The 19,318-nt window shown below is 41.2% G+C and overlaps 1 protein-coding gene across 1 annotated transcript in view; it reads left to right on the top strand.

The window, feature by feature from the left end:
• LOC124788628 overlaps positions 1-19,318 on the top strand; it is a 495,884-nt gene that overhangs the window by 309,077 nt on the left and 167,489 nt on the right. The window contains exon 10 of the mRNA XM_047255898.1: positions 14,028-14,312. Within this exon, the coding sequence (XP_047111854.1) occupies positions 14,028-14,312 (285 nt within the window). The remainder of the gene's footprint in view (positions 1-14,027; positions 14,313-19,318) is intronic.

Below are 19,318 nucleotides of genomic sequence, written 5' to 3' on the forward strand. Positions count from 1 at the left end.
ATACAAAACTGTTTACAGATTGTCTACAGAGGAACAAAATACAACAAAACTAGGACAATACTGGAACAATTCTACTTCATGACGAAGGAGACAGACAAGATATAAAACTCATAGCTCTGTCAGACACGTCTCCGTAATGTGCCAGACGTATAGTGCTTTATCCAGACACATAAATAAGTTCTCGAGAAATGAATATTTGTGTTGGATTCGTAGATGTTCGCAAGCTGTTTACTCAGTTTCTACTTTATCTATAAAAAAGCCCTTGGAAAGCAAGACATGTTAGTATACTGAAAAATATATACGTCGATGCCACGGCTTTCAGTTGACTAAATCATCAAAGTGAAAAATTTAAAACTGAAAGAGGAGAAGGGTCAGAAGTTCCCTTATAACTAATACTATTCTCAGCACTACTAGCAGTAGTTTAAGCCTTAAGCCAGGAAAGCCAAGAAGTAATCCCAGTTAATGGAACGTATCTGGCCTTCTTTAGCATTGCTAATGATAGTCTATTGCTTATCTCTAGTGCAGGTAGACATCAATAACAAATGTAAATGAATGTTTTTAACGGAGAAAATCTGTATAATACTCATGAAAATCAGTTATAATAAGATAAAAATAACGCACAAAGAACTCATCAAAAAAAATTAGAAATTAACAATGAGGTCACAAAGCCAGACGATGAATTATTGTACTTCGGGCAGTTAAAGGCATTGGCTGGACAACAACAGCAACGAAGAGAATAGCATAATTGGCCTGCAGTGTCTTTTATGAACTAAGTTGGTTTTTCAAAACAAAAATTCAGATGAGTCTGAAAAGTGATGTTCACATGCAGTGAGATATGGACTTTCTGCCCGCCCCGATAGCTGAATGGTCGCCGGCACGGTAGCTCTGCGTGTTTGGTCAGAGGGTAAGCTGCCCTCTGTAATAAAAAAAACTGAGTTAATGGATCAACAATGTACTTACACAAGCGTCATATGACGTCCGCCCCGAGCAAATACAACGAACATTAACGAAAAAAATGAAATCAACAACAACAAAAAAGCGTGACGGACTGCCGTCCTAAGGGCCCGGGTTCGATTCCCGGCTGGGTCGGGGATTTTCTCCGCCCAGGGACTGGGCGTTATGTTGTCTTCATCATCATTTCATCCCCATCTGGCGCGCAGGTCGCCCAATGTGGCGTCGAATGTTGTAAGACCTGCACCAAGGGGGCCGGACCTGCCCCGTAAGGGGCCTCCTGGCCAATCACGCCAAACGCTTCATCATCACCACCATGTGCGCAAACCATTTAAAAATTGTTTCTCAGTGACCACAGAAGAGATGGATGTTGAGGACTACTAGAAGACTCAATAAAACAAGACAAATCTGTTAGCATGCTGGCGTTGAAGACATACTTATGTAAAATTGTCCTCAAATCGCAGTGCCTCACTACGTATAGTCCTGTTGGAGTTGTAGTGGACTCCTTCTGTCCTGCTCCGTTGCAGCAGACTTCACCAACCAGTTGTCTTGAGACTTGCAGCTACACTCTGGCCTCCCAACCGTGGTAAAACGTAACTTTTTTTGTGTAATCATTGCCAGAAGTGAAAGAAATGATAAAAAAACAGGAAGATATCGCATGACCGATAGAAGATTGAACTTATGACCTTCGGATGTGAGGTGTGACAAACACGAAAGTCACCGACCAGCTGTAATTAAAGTGATATGGAGACTTGCACACCGAACATATCGTAAATGGACCAAGGAAGTTGTTTCCGGGATTTCAAGACGTAAGGAAAAAGCGAACGACCCTGTAATTAATTATGGGTAAATTATATTATTAAATACGCAGGGGCAACGTAGTTGCGTGTTGACGAGCGTCGAAGTTCATAATGCACTGAAATGCCGCGAGGAAACCTTTAACGCACATGGGATGACACACAGCTCATGATAACGAGCAGATAAAATGACATTCTTAAATAGTATGAATTCTTCCCTGGAATTGTTTTAATGTCAGGATTTGTTACGCCGTAAGCATTGCAAGTTTCATTAAGATGTGAAACTACAACACACAAGAAAGGGATTTGTGTAAATTACGAGTGGAAGACCTAGGTTTAAATCTATAGATTTCTCTAATGTAATTATTTTACTTGACTTGTTTCAAAGTGATACTCACTAACAAACTCATATAACAATGTCGAAATGGAAGCCTTAAAATATTCTTCTTTTTGTTTTCTTACAATATTTGATAAGTAACAGGAACTTCATTTACCAAATTACGTTGCACTTAGTCGAAAATTCTAGCTTTTAACTTTAGATTGTCTTCCATTTCTTTATCTTGCGTCAACTAACGTCCAGGCTGAAGTCAACACCGGCCGATGTGGCCGTGCGGTTCTAGGCGCTTCAGTCTGGAACCGCGTGACCACTACGGTCGCAGGTTCGAATCCTGCCTCGGGCATGGATGTGTGTGATGTCCTTAGGTCAGTTAGGTTTAAGTAGTTCTATGTTCTAGGGGACTGATGACCACAGATGTTAAGTCCCGTAGTGCTCATAGCCATTTGAACCTATTTTTATTTTATTTTATTTTTTTTTTAAGTCAACAAGCTATGCTTAAGCTTCCACAAATACTTTTCACCTATTGACATTTTTCCTTCTTGACTTATTGGAATTGCTTTCTCTTGGAGACCTTTCCACTTCTTTCTGTACTTTGGCCTACCTTGAATTCCTTGGTTATTTATAACAGTTTTTTTCTAGATCTCCATGCGCTTTTCCTTAGCTATTCGCATTGAGTTTTCAAAATGTACACATTTCCTTGTCATGTGCTAGGACTTGCTCTTTGGGTGTGACCATATTACATTTGTCTTCTCTTTTCTAATTTCATATCTAAGCTTCTCTGCATGTTTGTAAATGGCTTTGTGATTTCTTAATTCAAGTGTTTCTGTATTCTCCTGTTTCCTAATATCTTCTACCGATTTTTTTCGTTTTTCTGAAGTCTTACTATGCTTTTATCCATACTGATGTTGATGTTTCTGATGCAATTCTGGCCGCATTACTGTTTCATAGTGATAAATCGTATTTGTTAGAGAGTGAGATTTTACCTTAAATTTCTTTTGTTGTGTGGAATGCTAAGTTCATCTTTCGTAGTTTTGCTCTGATATCTTTTTGCCAGTCATTAGGCTGGATGATTTCTCCTACACATTTACATTTGTCTGCTATTCTGGTACTTCCATATAGTGCGCTTATTTTTGATGGTGCAGTATTTTTGCTTGTAGGTAAAGGGGGTGCCCTCCTTGGTCCCTGCTCCCATTTACAAACGAACCCCTGGCACGCCACCCACGGCTAAATGGGTGAACAATTATAGACCCTGGACTTCTTGCTCAGGTGGCAGTATCAGTTGGAGAGGACAATACTTGAAATATCTTTCGTATCTCTGGCACACGATTCTTGGCATTTCGACCAAGGCACCCATCCGAAGTAACGTCCAGCTGACAGCAGAGCGATTTCCATGTGCTTACGAATAGCAATTAACGTACACAGTGCTCGAGAACCGAATTCGCAATGGTGCTGCATTTTGACTGGTGCAATGTTTATCTGAACACTAAATAATTAACTTGAAATTAACCTCTCTGGAATTGTATTAATGTCAGGGTTTGTTGCGCAGTAGGTGTTGCAAGTTGTAAGATGCGAAGCTACAAGGCACAAGAAAGTGATTTGTATAAATTACGAGAGGAAAACGTAGGATTAAATCTATAGATTTCTCTGACGTAACTATATTACTCGAACTTTTGGTAAGTGATACTCACTAACGAACTCATATAACAATGTCGAAAATAGTGTTAAGTTATATATTATGTTGATAATATTAACTACTGTTGAAGTAGGAAACTAAGCAGAGTGCTACATGACTGCATAATTTGCGCGAAACATAGTAGTGCAACACAGTGGTTGAATTTGCAAGTGCGAAGTTTAGGTCGCCATTGTAAAATTTCAAACACTGACTGGATGAAAGAGATCAGTGAGCAGAAGAAGTTGAATTATCGCCCTAATCGTGTAAGTCCTACGCTACAGTGAGGGGCTAACCATTTTATGAGCAGATATTTCTGTTAAAGTTTACGGAATACGAAACTGCTGTTCACAATTTGCTATAAAATACTCGTAAACATCGGAAAATTCTCTAAAACATACGATATGGTACCTTTATCGCGTAAATACACAACGAAATCAGGGAGTGATTTCTTTTGAGCGAAGATAGTGTTGCCATAAGCTTCCAAGAAGGACAAATGAAGTTTACGGTTCACGATGTGGCATGAATTTTGCGTGGCATTCGCAAATGTTCGAAAATATACAATACTTGCGATACACACTAGCAATGACACAATTAATAAACGATTATGCGAAAACGACATAAACAGTAAAATATTATAATCCAGCATTTTGATTCGTACGTATCTGGCCTCACACAAAGGCGAATCCGCAAGTCGGCTTGTATTCGTATATGTAAATATACGGGCGAAACTCACGAGTGTTTTACTTAGCTGGATTTGTGAGAATAATATTGTGTCAAAGATGTACACTGCAGCGTCAGTTTAGCGCACTCAAAATAGCGAAAATCGTGGAGCATCAACAAAACAGTGGCTCTTGGTGTGGCTAACAATGCAAATCAAGTATTATTAGTATTCTGGCCTTTTTTAGTTATTTCTTACAATTACTGATTTATTCTCTCTTAAACCCTGCTGATATTCTCCTTCTTCTGTAACCATTCAATTTGAAATATTATGAGAAATTCAGCAGAAAACAAATCGTGCTACGTGGAGAAAGGATTAGAGATATTTTCCAGCCATTTGGTAAAATTCCTACTCCTCAGATATTTTGCATAAGTTTAACTAGAGCCATCTGTGTTCGTCTTACACTGTATGTTGTCCCGCTGTTACGTCATTCTCTCATAATGAGTCGTTCCACATCATGACGATTTATCGGGCAAAATGATCCTCAGGCCGGCCGGTGTGGCCTAGCGGTTCTAGGCGCTTCAGTCTGGAACCGCGCGACCACTACGGTCGCAGGTTCGAATCCTGCGTCGGGGATTGATGTGTGTGACGCCTTTAGGTTAGTTAGGTTTAAGTAGTTCCAAGTTCTAGGGGACTGATGACCTCAGATGTTGTCCCATAGTGCTCAGAGCCATTTGATCCACAGAACATGAAATTAATTAACTAACTAATGATACAAATTCTTCATGGAATTCACAGTTGTTCCTATATCTTCTTCATTTGGTGGTTGGACTGGTTACTGATTGACTATAGGCTTACTAAATGTTAATGTTCCTTTTGTCTCCTTCCTATTTAGTATTTATCGAAGAATTTGGCTTAACTTATTACTTTTTTTCCTTACAAAGGTTGTTTTATTCTCTACTAAAACACATATCCTGTCTGAAATTTCCTTAATTTATTTTTAAATAATTCGAAAACATTCCTTATATTATGTTCCTTGACATTGCGCTCAGTCAGATCTAAATGCTATTTTTCGTACTTTCCCTGACGACTTTTTTACAGCTGCTAACTCATATTCTTCTTAGGAGTATTTTGTCTTGTTTTTATTACGGTACCAGTTTCTCAAACATTTAATCATTCGTCTACTGTTCTGTTCCACTCCATCCTCCTAGTGCTTTCAAGTTTTTTTCGCTGGTGTCGAATGCCAGCGCTAGTTAAACCTTCTTTCACTTTTTTCCCATTTCCTGAATCAAATTCTTCTTACACCTTGATAAATTTTATATTATTATCTTGAAATTTTATTTCATCATATTTTATCTTTGGGGCATTAGGTATACCCTTGTTCTGTTGTTGCTGAAGATAAGAGTCAAGGTTTACGTTGATCCCTATTTTAAACACTTACATTCAGTAACTCTTTGAAATCTAATTTAATAGAATTGGACTGTCTCTGAAATATGGATGGAAGGGACCATCGTTTCATCTGCCATTTGTGAAGAACTGAAGTCCGTCTTTAGTGGGGTCTAGCATTTATCCAGGTCGTTATCTTCCGCTCGAGAAGTCTTACGTTTTCATTTCATTACTCATTCACTTTACCGCTATTGTCCACCTCGCCGCCCCTTCCCCGTCAACAGATACAAAGAATCATCTAGATTGTAATAAGACACATGTGCATAGTTAACATAGTACGTGCGATCGAATAATTAACGAGTAAATATTTTCCTCTTCATTACCTCAAAGTATCTCTCAATGAAACAGCGATTAATCTGTTTATTTGATAAATTAGCTGCACTCAGAAAGACAACATCCCGTTTGCAACGGTGTTTAAATGAATTTAAATTGGAGATGTTCCCAGCTCCACGAAAACATGTTATTGTTGCCTCCACCGAAAAGAAAAAGTGACGACAACTGCACGAAAATCAATTAAGTTTCAGGAAGGGGAAAGGTACCGACAGAATCAACAGGTCTAAAGTACAAGGACAGATGAATAATGTTAAGAAGGGTGTGACACAAAATTGCAGCTTAGCAGGGTTTGTCAAATTGTACGACATCGAAGTAATGAAAGAAGTGAAGGAAAATTTCGGAAGAGGATGAAAAGAGGAAGGGGAGCAGATATAAGTGCTAAAGTTCGCTGGCGACGTGGCTTAATTTAACGAAGAAATAGACTATCCGATCAAAAGTATCCAGATCCTATTAATGGACTTCAATTTGGGGTTTGTGCACCCTTCGCTAATGTGATGGCTTGAACTCTCCTGGAGATACTTTCAGTGGCGTGCCTGAATGTCTGTGGAGGAATGGCAGCCCATTCTACCTCAAGGGCCAAAACTAGATAAGTTAATGCTGTTGGACGCTGGTATCATCGCGAAGGCATTCCGTTCGGTTCAGGTCGGGACTTAGCGCAGGCCAGTCAGTTTCAAGGACTTCACTGCCCACAAACCCTTGCCTCACAGATGCTGCTTTATGACAGGGTGCTTTGTCATGCTGATACAAACAACCATCGTCTCCGAACTGTCCCTCTGCTGTACACGGAACACAGTACTGTAGAATGTGTTCATATCCTTCCAAATTTGGCGTTTCCTGGAGCGCAACAAGGGGACCACACCCTAAACAACCGAGCGAGGTGGCGCTGGTTAGCACACTGAACTCGCATTCTGGGGGGTTGACGGTTCAAACCCGCGTCCGGCCATCCTGGTTTAGGTATTCCGTGATTTTTCTAAATCGCTTAGGCGAATGCAAGGATGGTTCCTTTGAAATGGGACTGCCGATCTCCTCCTCCATCCTTCCCTAATCCGATGGGGCCGATGACCTCGCTGTTTGGTCACCTCCCCCAAACCAAACATCCAACCAACGAAGACACTAAACAGGAAAAACACCCCCATACCATAACATCACTTCCTCCATACTTCTCTGTTGGCGCTAAACATTATATGTCAGGCCACGTTCTCCAGGTATTCGTCAAACCCAAACCCTTCATCGGAAAATTGATATTTGTGGTAAGTTGCTATGGGATCAAACTGCTGCGGTCATCGGGCCCTAGGCTTACATACTACTTAATCTAACTTAAACTAACTTACGCTAAGGACAACAAACACACACACACACACACACACACACACACACACACACACACACACACACACATGACCGAGGGAGGACTAGAATCTCCGACGGGAGAAGCCACTCGAACCGTGGCAAGGCGCCCGAGACTGCGCGGCTACCCCGCGCGGCCCTTTCCATCGGATTGCAACAGGGTGCCGCGCGATTCATCACTATAAATCACTCATTTCCAGTCATCCAGTGTTCGGTGGCGACGCTCTTAACACCATCTCAAGCGTATGAGTGTTTACGTAGAGCTGTTCGACCACTGTATGCCAGTCTTGTTAATTCCTTATCCGCATTGTCCTAGCTGGACTGATTATAGCACTTTTGAAATCACGAGTCATAATACCGCTGACTTCATGCGATATTTTCAACTATTTCTCGCAATGTTGGACGATTCAGCTGTGGTTGTTGCTTTGCACATTACCATAAGTTGACGAGGGCAACTTTGGAAAGGATGAAATGTCTGATTCGGTACTCAAGCGGCATCCAATGACTAACCGGCGTTCGAAGTCCCCGAGCACTCCTGATCGATCCTGTCTGGTATTAACTTACTGCTTCTATTAGCGCAATAAAGTCCTCACCGCCTCCTTTTGTAACAGCGGGTCCGCCCCTCCTGACTACTACAAGTATATTCTGCATTACATAGGGATGTCCAGATACTGATAACATTATCAGAGTTATCAATGTTAGTTGTGAAGGTGTACTAGCTTCTGAACACAGCGATAACTACAGAGGAGAATACTGGATGGAGAGAAAGGAGGAAAAGGTAACCTGCCGAAGTTTTGGAAGTAGGTGGCTATGGCAGAACGTATGACTAGAAATTAAAGCATGATGCAGTTCGTCTATGTTCCGAGAAGGAAAGTTTTGAGTGAGCCATATTTGAGTAAGACAATGGATGTAGGAGATGCTTCTATCGTTTTCTCTCATAATGTATAAACTGCGTAGCAAATGGTTATTATTTTACACAAGCTCAATATCATCCTTTCAGCTACCATTCCAGTCCTTCCTTGATTATCGTACCACTAGTAGAGTTTTCTCACTCATACTTCGTAAGATTCTCGTAGGGAGTTATAAAACCGGTAGCAACTCAGTCTTGCTCCCATATTAAGACCCAGCTAGAAAGGTCATGACTCTCCAAAACACATCTAATAAGATCACGAACATTTCCTGAACTCACATGTGTTACGCTTGTTTGTATACGTTTCAGTTATTTCTGCAGAGTCTATAGCGGACTGTACTTTGTAATGAAACTTCCTGATACTTTATATCAGGAGGTGAGAGCCAAGCTTGAGGCCGAAATTTGATAAAGTTTGAAACATTGAGGAACTTATATTTCGTATTCCACTGAATTACGTCTATCGGTCGTTGTATATCATAATATCAAACAGATAATTAACGATATAAGTCGACGTGAGGAACTGCCTGGCTATTCTAGACATTTCCGAGGTATCTTAATAAGGTTCGAATTATCGTCTCGAAAAAATAAGTTTTCTATTGTTGTGGCGTCCTTCAGTCCGAAGACTGGATGGATGCAGCTCTCCGTGCTAGTGTATCTTGTGCGAGTCTCTTAATATATGCCTAATTAATGCAAACTTTATCCATTTTAATCTGCTTACAGTATTCATCCCTTGGTCTCCCTAAATAATTTTAGCACCCCACATTTCCCTCCGCAATCAAATTGGTGATTTATTTATTCCTCAGGATGTGTTCTATCAACCAATACCTTCTTTTAGTCAGGTTGTGCCACAAATTTCTTTCCTCTTCAGTTCGATTCAGTAAACTGATCTATCCATCTAATTTTCAGCATTCTCCTGTAGCATCAAACTTCAAAAGCTGCTATTCTCTGCTTGTCTCAACTGTTTGTCGCCCATGTTTCATCTCTTTACAAGGCTACAGCTCACACAGATATTTTCAAAAAGAGGTTCCTAACATTTAAATTGATATTAGATGTTAGCAAATTCCTCTTATTGAGAAATGCTTTTCTTACTATTGTCAGTATGCATTTTATATCTTCTCTGGTTCGGAATCATGAGTTATTTTGCTAATCAAATAGCAAAACTCATTTACTATTAGCAACGTCATCGGCTAACCAAAATGTTTTTATTTCTTCTCCCTGAACTTTCCCCTTTGTTTTCTTCATAGCTTGCTCAGTGTACATACTTAATAACGTTGAGGATAGGCAACAACCCTGTCTCACACCTTCTCAACTATGGCTCACCTTACGCGTCCTTCCACCCTTGTAGTTCCTGTGCAAGTTGTAAACAACCTTTCACTCTCTGTATTTTATCCTTGCTATCTTCTAAATTTAAGAGTAAAATACAGTCCACATTGTCGAAAGCTTGATTTAAATCTGCAGACGTTAGAAATGTAGTTTCCCGCTTCCACAACATATCTTTTAAGATAAGTCGTACAGTCATTACCACCTCGTGTGTTCGTACATTTCTCCGGAACCAAAACTGATTTTCCCGAAAGTCGGCTTCCTCCAGTTTTCCATTCTTCCGCAAATAATTCGTGGCGTTATTTTGCAACGATGACATACGACAGTGATGGTTCGTTAATACTCACACCTGTCAGCACATGCTTTTTTTTCGAGTTCGAATTATTACAGTCTTCCTGAGCTGTGATGAGATTTCGCCTGTCTCAAATATCCTGGCACACCACGATGCATAGTTTTGTCATGTCTCGCTCTCCCAATGATCTTAATATTTCTGAGGGAATGTCTTCTACTCGAGGGGCCTTGTTTCCACATAGGTCTTTCAGTGGTCTGCCAAATTCTTCTTGCGGTATCATATCTCTCATCTCATCTTCCGCATTTCCTCTTCTCTTTGTATAATATTGTCCTCAAATTTATTCCTTTGATGTGGACCTTCAACATATCATTTCCACCTTCCAGCTTTCTTTTCTTTACTTAGTACTGGTTTGCCATCTGGAGTCTTAATGCTCATACAGTTACAACTCTTTACTGCAAAGGTCTCTTTAATAATCCTATAGGGAGCATCTGTCTTTCCCATAGTTCTGTTTGCTTCTACAGCCTTGTATTTGCCCTTTAGCCATTTCTGCTTAGCCATTTTGCACTTTCGCTCAATCTCATTTTTTAGGTCTCTATTCTCTTTCGCATGCTTCATTTGTGCATTTTCGTATTTCCTCTTTCCTTCAGATAAATGCAGTACCTCCTGAGTTATCCACGGATTTCTTTTTACCTGTTTGGTCTTATACCGGCTTCCCTATTTCATCTCTTAAAGCTATCCATTCATCTTGTATTGTACTGCTTATTTCAGTCCGACGTATTTAATATTTTGCTTGTTTGGACGTACATGTATACAGCTCTGGTACACAATGAAAAACCAGCTACACAGGGCAGCACCACAGTTCTAGAGGTAAAAGAACATAATGGCGCAGTCCATCTCCAGTTTATTGTCAATCGGATGCGCAGTATTGTTTTGGCTCTCATGCGGCGCGCTAGGCACTGTGACTCTGGGATTTCTCTGCGTACCGGAGCTGCAGACATGTACCTAGCAACAAGCAAAAAAAGTTAATTGCGAATTTAGTGTTTCGCAGTGAGAATTAAAACGGTATGACTGCTGTTCGTCCAGTGCATAATTCGTTCTTCAGTACTTTTCAAAGGTGTCTCATGTTTACCGAAAACAGAACTCAACTGAAAAGTAAAAACAGCCGTGGAGCGTTTAAATAACTTACTGGAATGCAGCGGGGTGACGTCATCGACAACCGACGATATTTCGACAGGTGCACACCCTGTCATTTTCCAGGCAAACCTGCAGAAAGTAAGCACTGTGCAAGGGAATTTAAAACCTCGGTTTGCAGTGCAATTCCGAAAAGACGACACACACACACACACACACACACACACACACACACAGTAAACACTAGCTCCACCACGCATCCGACGTTGACCAACGTTAGACGTTATCGATCGTGAATATTAATAACCAACGGATGAGGTGCCATTAACTCTGTCCCTCTTTTGTTTGACCAGAGCAGGATTCCAAGTATAATTCAAACAAAGTCCTCCATCTCTATTTATAAAGTCGCTCGTTAGTGTAATCTCAACTGCTTTCTTAATAACACTATCTCAATGACAGGAAGTGAGTGACAGATTCGTTGTGTTTGCGTCACTTCACAGGCAGACCAGTGATAAGGCAATAGACTGAGGTGACAAGAGTCATGGGATAGCAGTACGTATATATATAAAAAGGCGGTAGTATCAAGTGCGCAAGGTATGAAAGGGCAATGTATTGGCGGAGCTGTCATTTGTACTCAGGTGATTCATATTAAAAGGTTCCCAATGTGATTGTGGTCGCACGACGTTAATTAACAGACGGTGAATGTGGAATTGTAGTGAGAGTCAGACGCATGGGACATTCCATTTCGGAGATCGTTAGGGAATTCAATTATTCCGAGATCCACAGTGTCAAGAGTGTGCCGAGAACACCAAATTTTAGGCATTACCCCCCAGTACGGACAAAGCAGTGGCCGACAACCTTCATTTAAAGACCGAGAGCAGCGTCGTTTGCGTACACTTGATAGCATTACGTGAATAACCGCAGCAATCAGTTTGGAACGTACGGCAAGCGTTATGACAGTGAGGCGAAATCTGGCGTTAGTGGGCTATGGAAGCAAACGGCAGACATGAGTGCCTTTGCTAACAGCACGGCATCGCCTGCGGCGCCTTTCATGGGCTCGTGACCGTATCGGTTGGACCGTACACGACTGGAAAACAGCGGCTTGGTCAGATGAGTCCCAATCTCAGTTGGTAAGACCTGATGTTAGGTTTGGTTCAGATGGTTCAAATGGCTCTAAGCACGATGGGACTTAACATCTTAGGTCATCAGTCCCCTAGAACTTAGAACTACTTAAACCTAACTAATCTAAGGACATCATACATATCCATGCCCGAGGCAGGATTCGAACCTGCGACCGTAGCAGTCCCGCGGTTCCGGACTGCAGCGCCTAGAACCGCACGGCCACCGCGGCCGGCTGATGGTAGGTTTCAAGTGCGGCGCAGACCCCACGAAGATATGTACCTAAGTTGTCAACATGGCACTGTGTAAGCTGGTGGCGGCTCTGTAATGGTGTGGGCAGTATTTATATGGAATGGACTGGGTCATCTGGTCCAATTGAACGTATCACTGACTGGAAATGGTGATGTTCGGCTACTTGGAGACCATTTGCATTCATGGACTTCATGTTCTCATGACTCTATGCTCTTGGGATTTTTTATGGATGACAGTGCGCCATGTCACCAGGCCACAGTCGTCCGCAACTGCTTTGGAGTACATTATGAACAATTCGAGCAAATGGTTTGGCCACTCGTCGAACATTTATGGTACATAATAGAGAGGTCAGTTCGCGCAGAAAATTCTGCACCGGCAACACACCCGCAATTACGGCAGGCTGTAGAGGCAGCATAGCTCAATATTTCTGCAGGGAACTTCCAACGACTTGTAGAGTCCATGCCACATCGAGTTACTGCACTACGCCTGGCAAAAGAAGCTCCGGAACGATATTAGGAGGTATTCCATGACCTTTGTCACCTCAGTGTATTCTGCAATAGCAGATTTGCTCGGCTGTCTCAAACATGTGAGACGCTTATGCTCAGTACATCAGTTCTCGGTGGTCCTCCATCGGTGTATTGAGTGTAAACTCGCTTCCCGCGCCCGGGTTCCCGGGTTCGATTCCCGGTGGGGTCAGGGATTTTCTCTGCCTCGTGATGACTGGGTGTTGTGTGATGTCCTTAGGTTAGTTAGGTTTAAGTAGTTCTAAGTTCTAGGGGACTGATGACCATAGATGTTAAGTCCCATAGTGCTCAGAGCCATTTGAACCATTTGAGTGTAAACGTCATGCGCACTTACAACAGCTAAGCAATTGTGCTGTTGCAGAACATTGTCTTGGCACCGATAGCTTGAGATTTAATTAGTGACATAAAAAGAGATAACGGTGGTTGCTTAAATTCTAAGTGGAATCCATGCTCTCTTCCAGGTCAAATAACAGAGAGACAGAGGTGGGCTACTTCGCCTGTTGTTTATTAATATCCCCTATCGATAACTTCTGATGGCGGTCATATATTTGGTTGTGTTATGGTGTTAGTGTTTAAAGTGTGTATGTCTGTCCTTGTGTATGTGTGGACCTGTGTGTATGTGTGTGCGTGTGTGTGTGTGTGTGTTTGTCACCTTTCTCCATATGCTCTGCGTACCGAGGTTTTAAATTTCCTTCCGCAGCACTGTCTCGTTGCATTCGTGACTTCAGAATCAAAGGCGTACACCTGCCAAAATATTGGCGGTTGTCAAAGACGTCATCGAGCAGCATTCTCGTAAGTTATTTCAATTTTTTATACGTTGGGAGGAACTCATGTTCCAAATCGTAGGTTGGATAATGAGAAACGACGAGAGAGTGGCTTATTAACTGTTTTCTACTTGTGCTACAGCGCATCGCAGCATCTGGCCACTTTGTGTGCAGGTGAGCAATGAAGAACTGGCAGAAACCAAAGGACAGCTGGGCGATGAAGACGGCGGCGAAGAAGGCGGCGAGGATGGCGGCGAAGAAGGTGGCGAAGAAGGTGACGAAGCAGGTGAGAAAGAAGGTGGTGAAGAGGGCCGTGAAGAGGCCGGCGAAGCAGGTGATGAGCCCGAGTCCAACGGCGACCACGAGAACGGCGTGGGCGAAGAACAGCCCGTGGCCGAGGGTGTGGTCACTGGAGAGGGAGCGGGCCATGACGTGCAGCAGGGACAGGCCGACGTCTGGGTATGTGCGAGCAGCGCCTGTCCTGCAACCAAAAAGTTTTAGCTCTTTCTGTGCATTCACATGGAGATATTTATCTTATTCTATTTGCCTACTCTTTGACAATCTGAAGCAAAATTACTTGTTCAAGTGCCTACCTACCTACCTAATAAATTTGGTGTGTAACTATAATGTCATGAACATTTGCTAGTATGTGCAAAAAATTCCTGTAAACAGTAGTCATATTAAACGGTAGAAATAGCAGATGCAAGCCGCTCTGTCAAGTCCTGCTACGTCTCCACAGGTTATGTCGAACAACTTTGGTTGCAGTGCTTCACTGCTGTTGAGAAGTATGATCGAGATCGTTACACATCTCTTGGCATTGGTTATTGGTTTACTTGGGAACTAGAGAAGTACATTGAAGTACTGATGTTGCTTTTTCTAATACTCCTGCAAACGTCTGCAGTTATGTCTCACTTTTCATATACTATGTTATACTATAATGAAAGTTCTGCAAATTCTAAATAAATAATATATGCTCAACAAATAAAAAGGAAAACAAATACTCTTTTGAGGAGAAGATGATTACATCTGTCATCCAACAGTGAACATTTCTGCGTGATGATTCAGGCTGGTTTTATGACAGCTTCCATCTTCGTAAGCGACAATATTCACCAGATACTGGCCAACATAAAGAAAATCTGAGGAGGTGTTCATAACCAAACTGATCCATAAAATCTTTCATGTGGATTACTAGTCCTAGAGAATGCAACTGAAACAGTCCCTAGACTATAATATTGGCCCTGTGGCCAAATACTCTTCCACAGTGTTCGTTCTTCTGTGTCGTTGAATGTGGAAGACCGGAACGTCCATTTCAAAGGAACCATCCCGGCATGTCTGCTAAGTTATTTAGGGAAAGATCAGGAAACCTACATCTGGATGGTCAGATGCAGATTTGAATCACTTTCCTCACAAACGCGTGTCCTGTTTCTAACCTCTGCTCTTTCCTAGTCAAATAGTACCGTGTTTCGGAGCCCATGTTAAAATTTTTTCCCATTATAACGGGTGGGTACGTCAGTTAGGCGGAAGCATGGCTAAGATACGCTTACCTCCTGCAGTAGCACTATACGTAGTGAGTCGCTGCGCTGTTCCAATCATACATCGAGTTGTTGACATCCTAACCTTTACGTACCACTCTTATTCCCTAGATTCTAACATTATTTTATTATTGTGATACTGTTTGCATGCTACTCAATGATTACGTATCTCTGTGTCTAATGCGAATGACGATCATGTTGCCTACACTGTATCCTAAGCGCAGAGCTCTGCACCTCTGTCTTCATACAGATGCACTGGGCACACTGTTTTCGTTCTGCAAGTTTAACTGTAATTTCCTACTAGTAGTTTAACCCATCGCTTTTCGTGAAGCTTCCATTTTCGTGCATGAATCAATGTACGTAAAACTGTCGTGTTATTAATTAGAGTTGTGTATTAGCATGCTCTTTATCTTCACTGATTGTAGGCTGTTTTCCACATGTATAAGCAAGTCTTATGATGAAGATGCTAGCTGTCCACTTGCCATCTTCACTGTTTTGCACATTTCGTGACATTTCAAATTTTGGACGGATATAAAACCGTAAATTGTCACAGTTTATTTTCACTAAATAGCCTGTTGTGGTGTGCGTACTGTAATACCTTCGGTACACACACCATAAGATTATTTGACTTGTCGCTCTAACGAAGTAGGCGAGTGTCAGCAATATGTCTCGCGGTCTTATCGTGGCGTGTTTATCTTCTGCCGTTAGGTCAGACGACAGAAATGCCACTTGCACGCTTAGAGTAGCAGATTGACGGTGACCAACTTTAAACAGAACTTGATTAATTTCCACACACATTTATTAAAATAATAACAAGCATAAAAATAACTTAACTTGGTTCTGGATGCTATTTGCAATTGGCAATCTGAAGTTCCTTTGGTCTTAGTACGTTAATCTTATTCTCACATATCTCTGATACTTGACAAAGTGTCTAGTCATTTTTCTTCATGGCTATGTACAGGAATATGGTAATCTTATTAGGCGCAGGCTGAAACTTGACTATAGACTGGTACAGACAAATGCAGACTAATACAGACTGACTAATCGGAGGTCAGTACACTCGTTATAATACCTCGCGCGTTCAGGTATCACTGCGCGAGTGTGATCCGCGAGGAGAAAAGGTTCTACATTAGCAGCAATCTCATCGGCTGCGTTACATATTAATACACGGATCGGCGGAAGCAGAATTTGGTCCGTCTCTAAGACAGCGCCATCTCGTAGTGCGGAGACGGACGAGCGCTGCGCCTGCACTGTTGTGCTTAGCGGGGCGCGCTCTAGTGGGAAAGTTGTGTACGTGCTGACTACGCGGAACTATGTACTCAACACCTCTAAAATATTTTGAGATGTCTCATAGATACGAAAGAATCTTTTCGTTGCATTAATTGATATAGCAAGAATAATACATAGTATGCACTCACTTTCCGTTTGTAAACAACTAGGTTAGAAGTACGTTAACTACATCATCTTGTACTTTTTCTGAGTGAGAGCAATATTCCGCACTGGCTGTAGCTGGTTGGATTAAAATATCCCTTTATTTTGCATCCGCCAGTACTGTGCAGATTCGGCTGTGTAGCCATTTTCAAGTGATCCAGTAGTACAATCCATCAGGTGAAGCGTCCTCCAAGCACGTGACTATGGAGCTGACCAAATGTGTCGTTGTACACAGTTAAGGACACTCTTACACTCTTATATGGTATCAAGATCTCTTCTATTTACGAGACACTTCGTGTCATGTCTTTAATTGTAAAGTCAGCCCAACACGCTACGTTTTTACACCAATGCGCGACTTGAAGAACGCTTCTACTATAACCCGAGTCTGTTATTGTGATGGTTTATGCAGCATAACCGAAACTGAGAAATAGCGGTGAAGGCAAAATAAACTGACATTTTAATTCATTCAAAGCACACCGAAATGGCAGAGTGTAACAATTCAGAAAATGAGAGATGGCTGTAATCCTATTGCAACCAAAACATATTTTACTCGTGAAATTTGTTATATGTAATCCATTACATCCCATAATGAAAAATGATGCCAATAATTACACGATTATAAAGCCCACTTAAACGCAGACACTGATGAATAATGTTGGTCTAAGACCTTTGTACACTTACCTAATTACTTAAAACTCGTGTTAAACAAGCAAAGCTGAGTTTGAAAATAAACCGAAAAAAATTTTGTGGGCCTCTCCTTTTACTTTGTACAGGAGCTCTTACTTAGAATCTTATAGCTTAAGTAGTTCATATGGAATATATACTTCTGTCACCATATTACATTTTTGCTGTTTATATAGCCATGAATAATAGCTAAAAAGTCATTACTTAAGACGAATTATGTTTGATAGCATGTAGGGATGTTCGACGATTATCGGAATTTATGAAATATAGGTGTTCGGAGTTTAGACAACGAAGCTTTAATATCGACAGCACCGTCAATAATTGTTTCGTCATTTGAAATAACTTTTTTTCTGAACATTCCCGTAACGACTCCAGTGAAATACATAAATAAAAAAATGGGATCTGGAATGCTTTTTGTTAAAATATGTAGTATGAGCGCTATGTACCGCAATGACGTAAAAAATTAGTAATTCTGACATGTTCATGAGAGCGAGGAAGCTGAACAAGGCAAGACAGAAAGGAAAATAACTTCCATTAAGAAAAATAATATTTCGTAGATTGACCGTTGCGAAACAGGTGGCATCGGCCGAATCATACAATATTGCTCCCACTTACAGTGTTGCACAGCCTTAGCCTGCAAACATGTGTTCACAAAGTTAGTGATAAATGAAATACTTGTAATGGAGGATGCACACTTCGATTTTATGTAGTGTAAATTATGACCTTATAAGAGTTGTGAAAGTTTGTTACTCTTAAATCAGCTGCATGACATGCATATTTCCCACATTTTCTAAAGTGTGAGTTCTTTACAGTTATGCTATAGCGATGTACTAAGCTCTGGTGTAAGCAAATTATGAATTTATTATTATATTAAAATAGTTATATATTTATCATTATTAAAGTTCCTGGTATGTGATGCGGGATTCGGTGACGGGAAGAGGGGGAGGGGGGAGGGGGAGGGAGGTAGGGAGCTGCGGGGAGGGGGGGGGGAGGGAAGGGAAAAACTTAAGTCACTGTCGGCATAACACTGAAAGGAGTCTACACATTAAACAACATCAATGACAATTGTATTTGTTTTGGGATGCAGTCTCGTAGAATTTTTAAGTGACTTCATATTCACCATATTTATTTACAAGATGATCTATTGCAGTTTCGAGGGTAGGTAATTTTGAAGTGGTTACAAGTGCTGAAAACAGCTGCAGTCAACATTAATAAACAGAATAAAAATTACATGTGTCTCGATGTGACAATGGCCGTGATGAACAATAGAGACCACACCATTCTTGTTCTCTTTATGTTGAACACTGCTGTATTTCCAGCACCTTTAACAACTTGAAAATGACATAGGGTCGAAACTGCAATCGTGGATATTTTAAATAAAGTAGTACAATTGTTGGTGAATATGGAGTCATTTAAATAAGACAACAATTAACTCGGGAAGAGTGTAGGCCACGCTCTCATTTTCGTTTCCTCCAACAGAGGAATATGAACTTATATGCTTAGTTTACTTTGGTTTACTTTACTTTAAAAGAACCGTGACTTCCCCGAGAGCTAATCCCTGGCTTCGTGCCTGGGTTACAGGCGGTGTTAAGGGTGAGGGTGTATCAAAAAGAATCATCCGATTTGGCACGTCTATATTTCTGAAACTAATATACATGTACAATGAATTTTGTTTTTTGATGAATGGGAAACTCAAAGAGAGTTTTTTCATACCTTTTCATTCTGGAAACACCCCCAGGTTGTGGCAAAGCCATGTCTCTGCAATATTCTTTCTTCCAGGAGTGCTAGTTCTGCAGGTTCGCAGGAGAGCTCTGTGAA

This window comes from Schistocerca piceifrons, chromosome 3 (genome assembly GCF_021461385.2).
Source record: "Schistocerca piceifrons isolate TAMUIC-IGC-003096 chromosome 3, iqSchPice1.1, whole genome shotgun sequence".
Taxonomy (NCBI): domain Eukaryota; kingdom Metazoa; phylum Arthropoda; class Insecta; order Orthoptera; family Acrididae; genus Schistocerca; species Schistocerca piceifrons.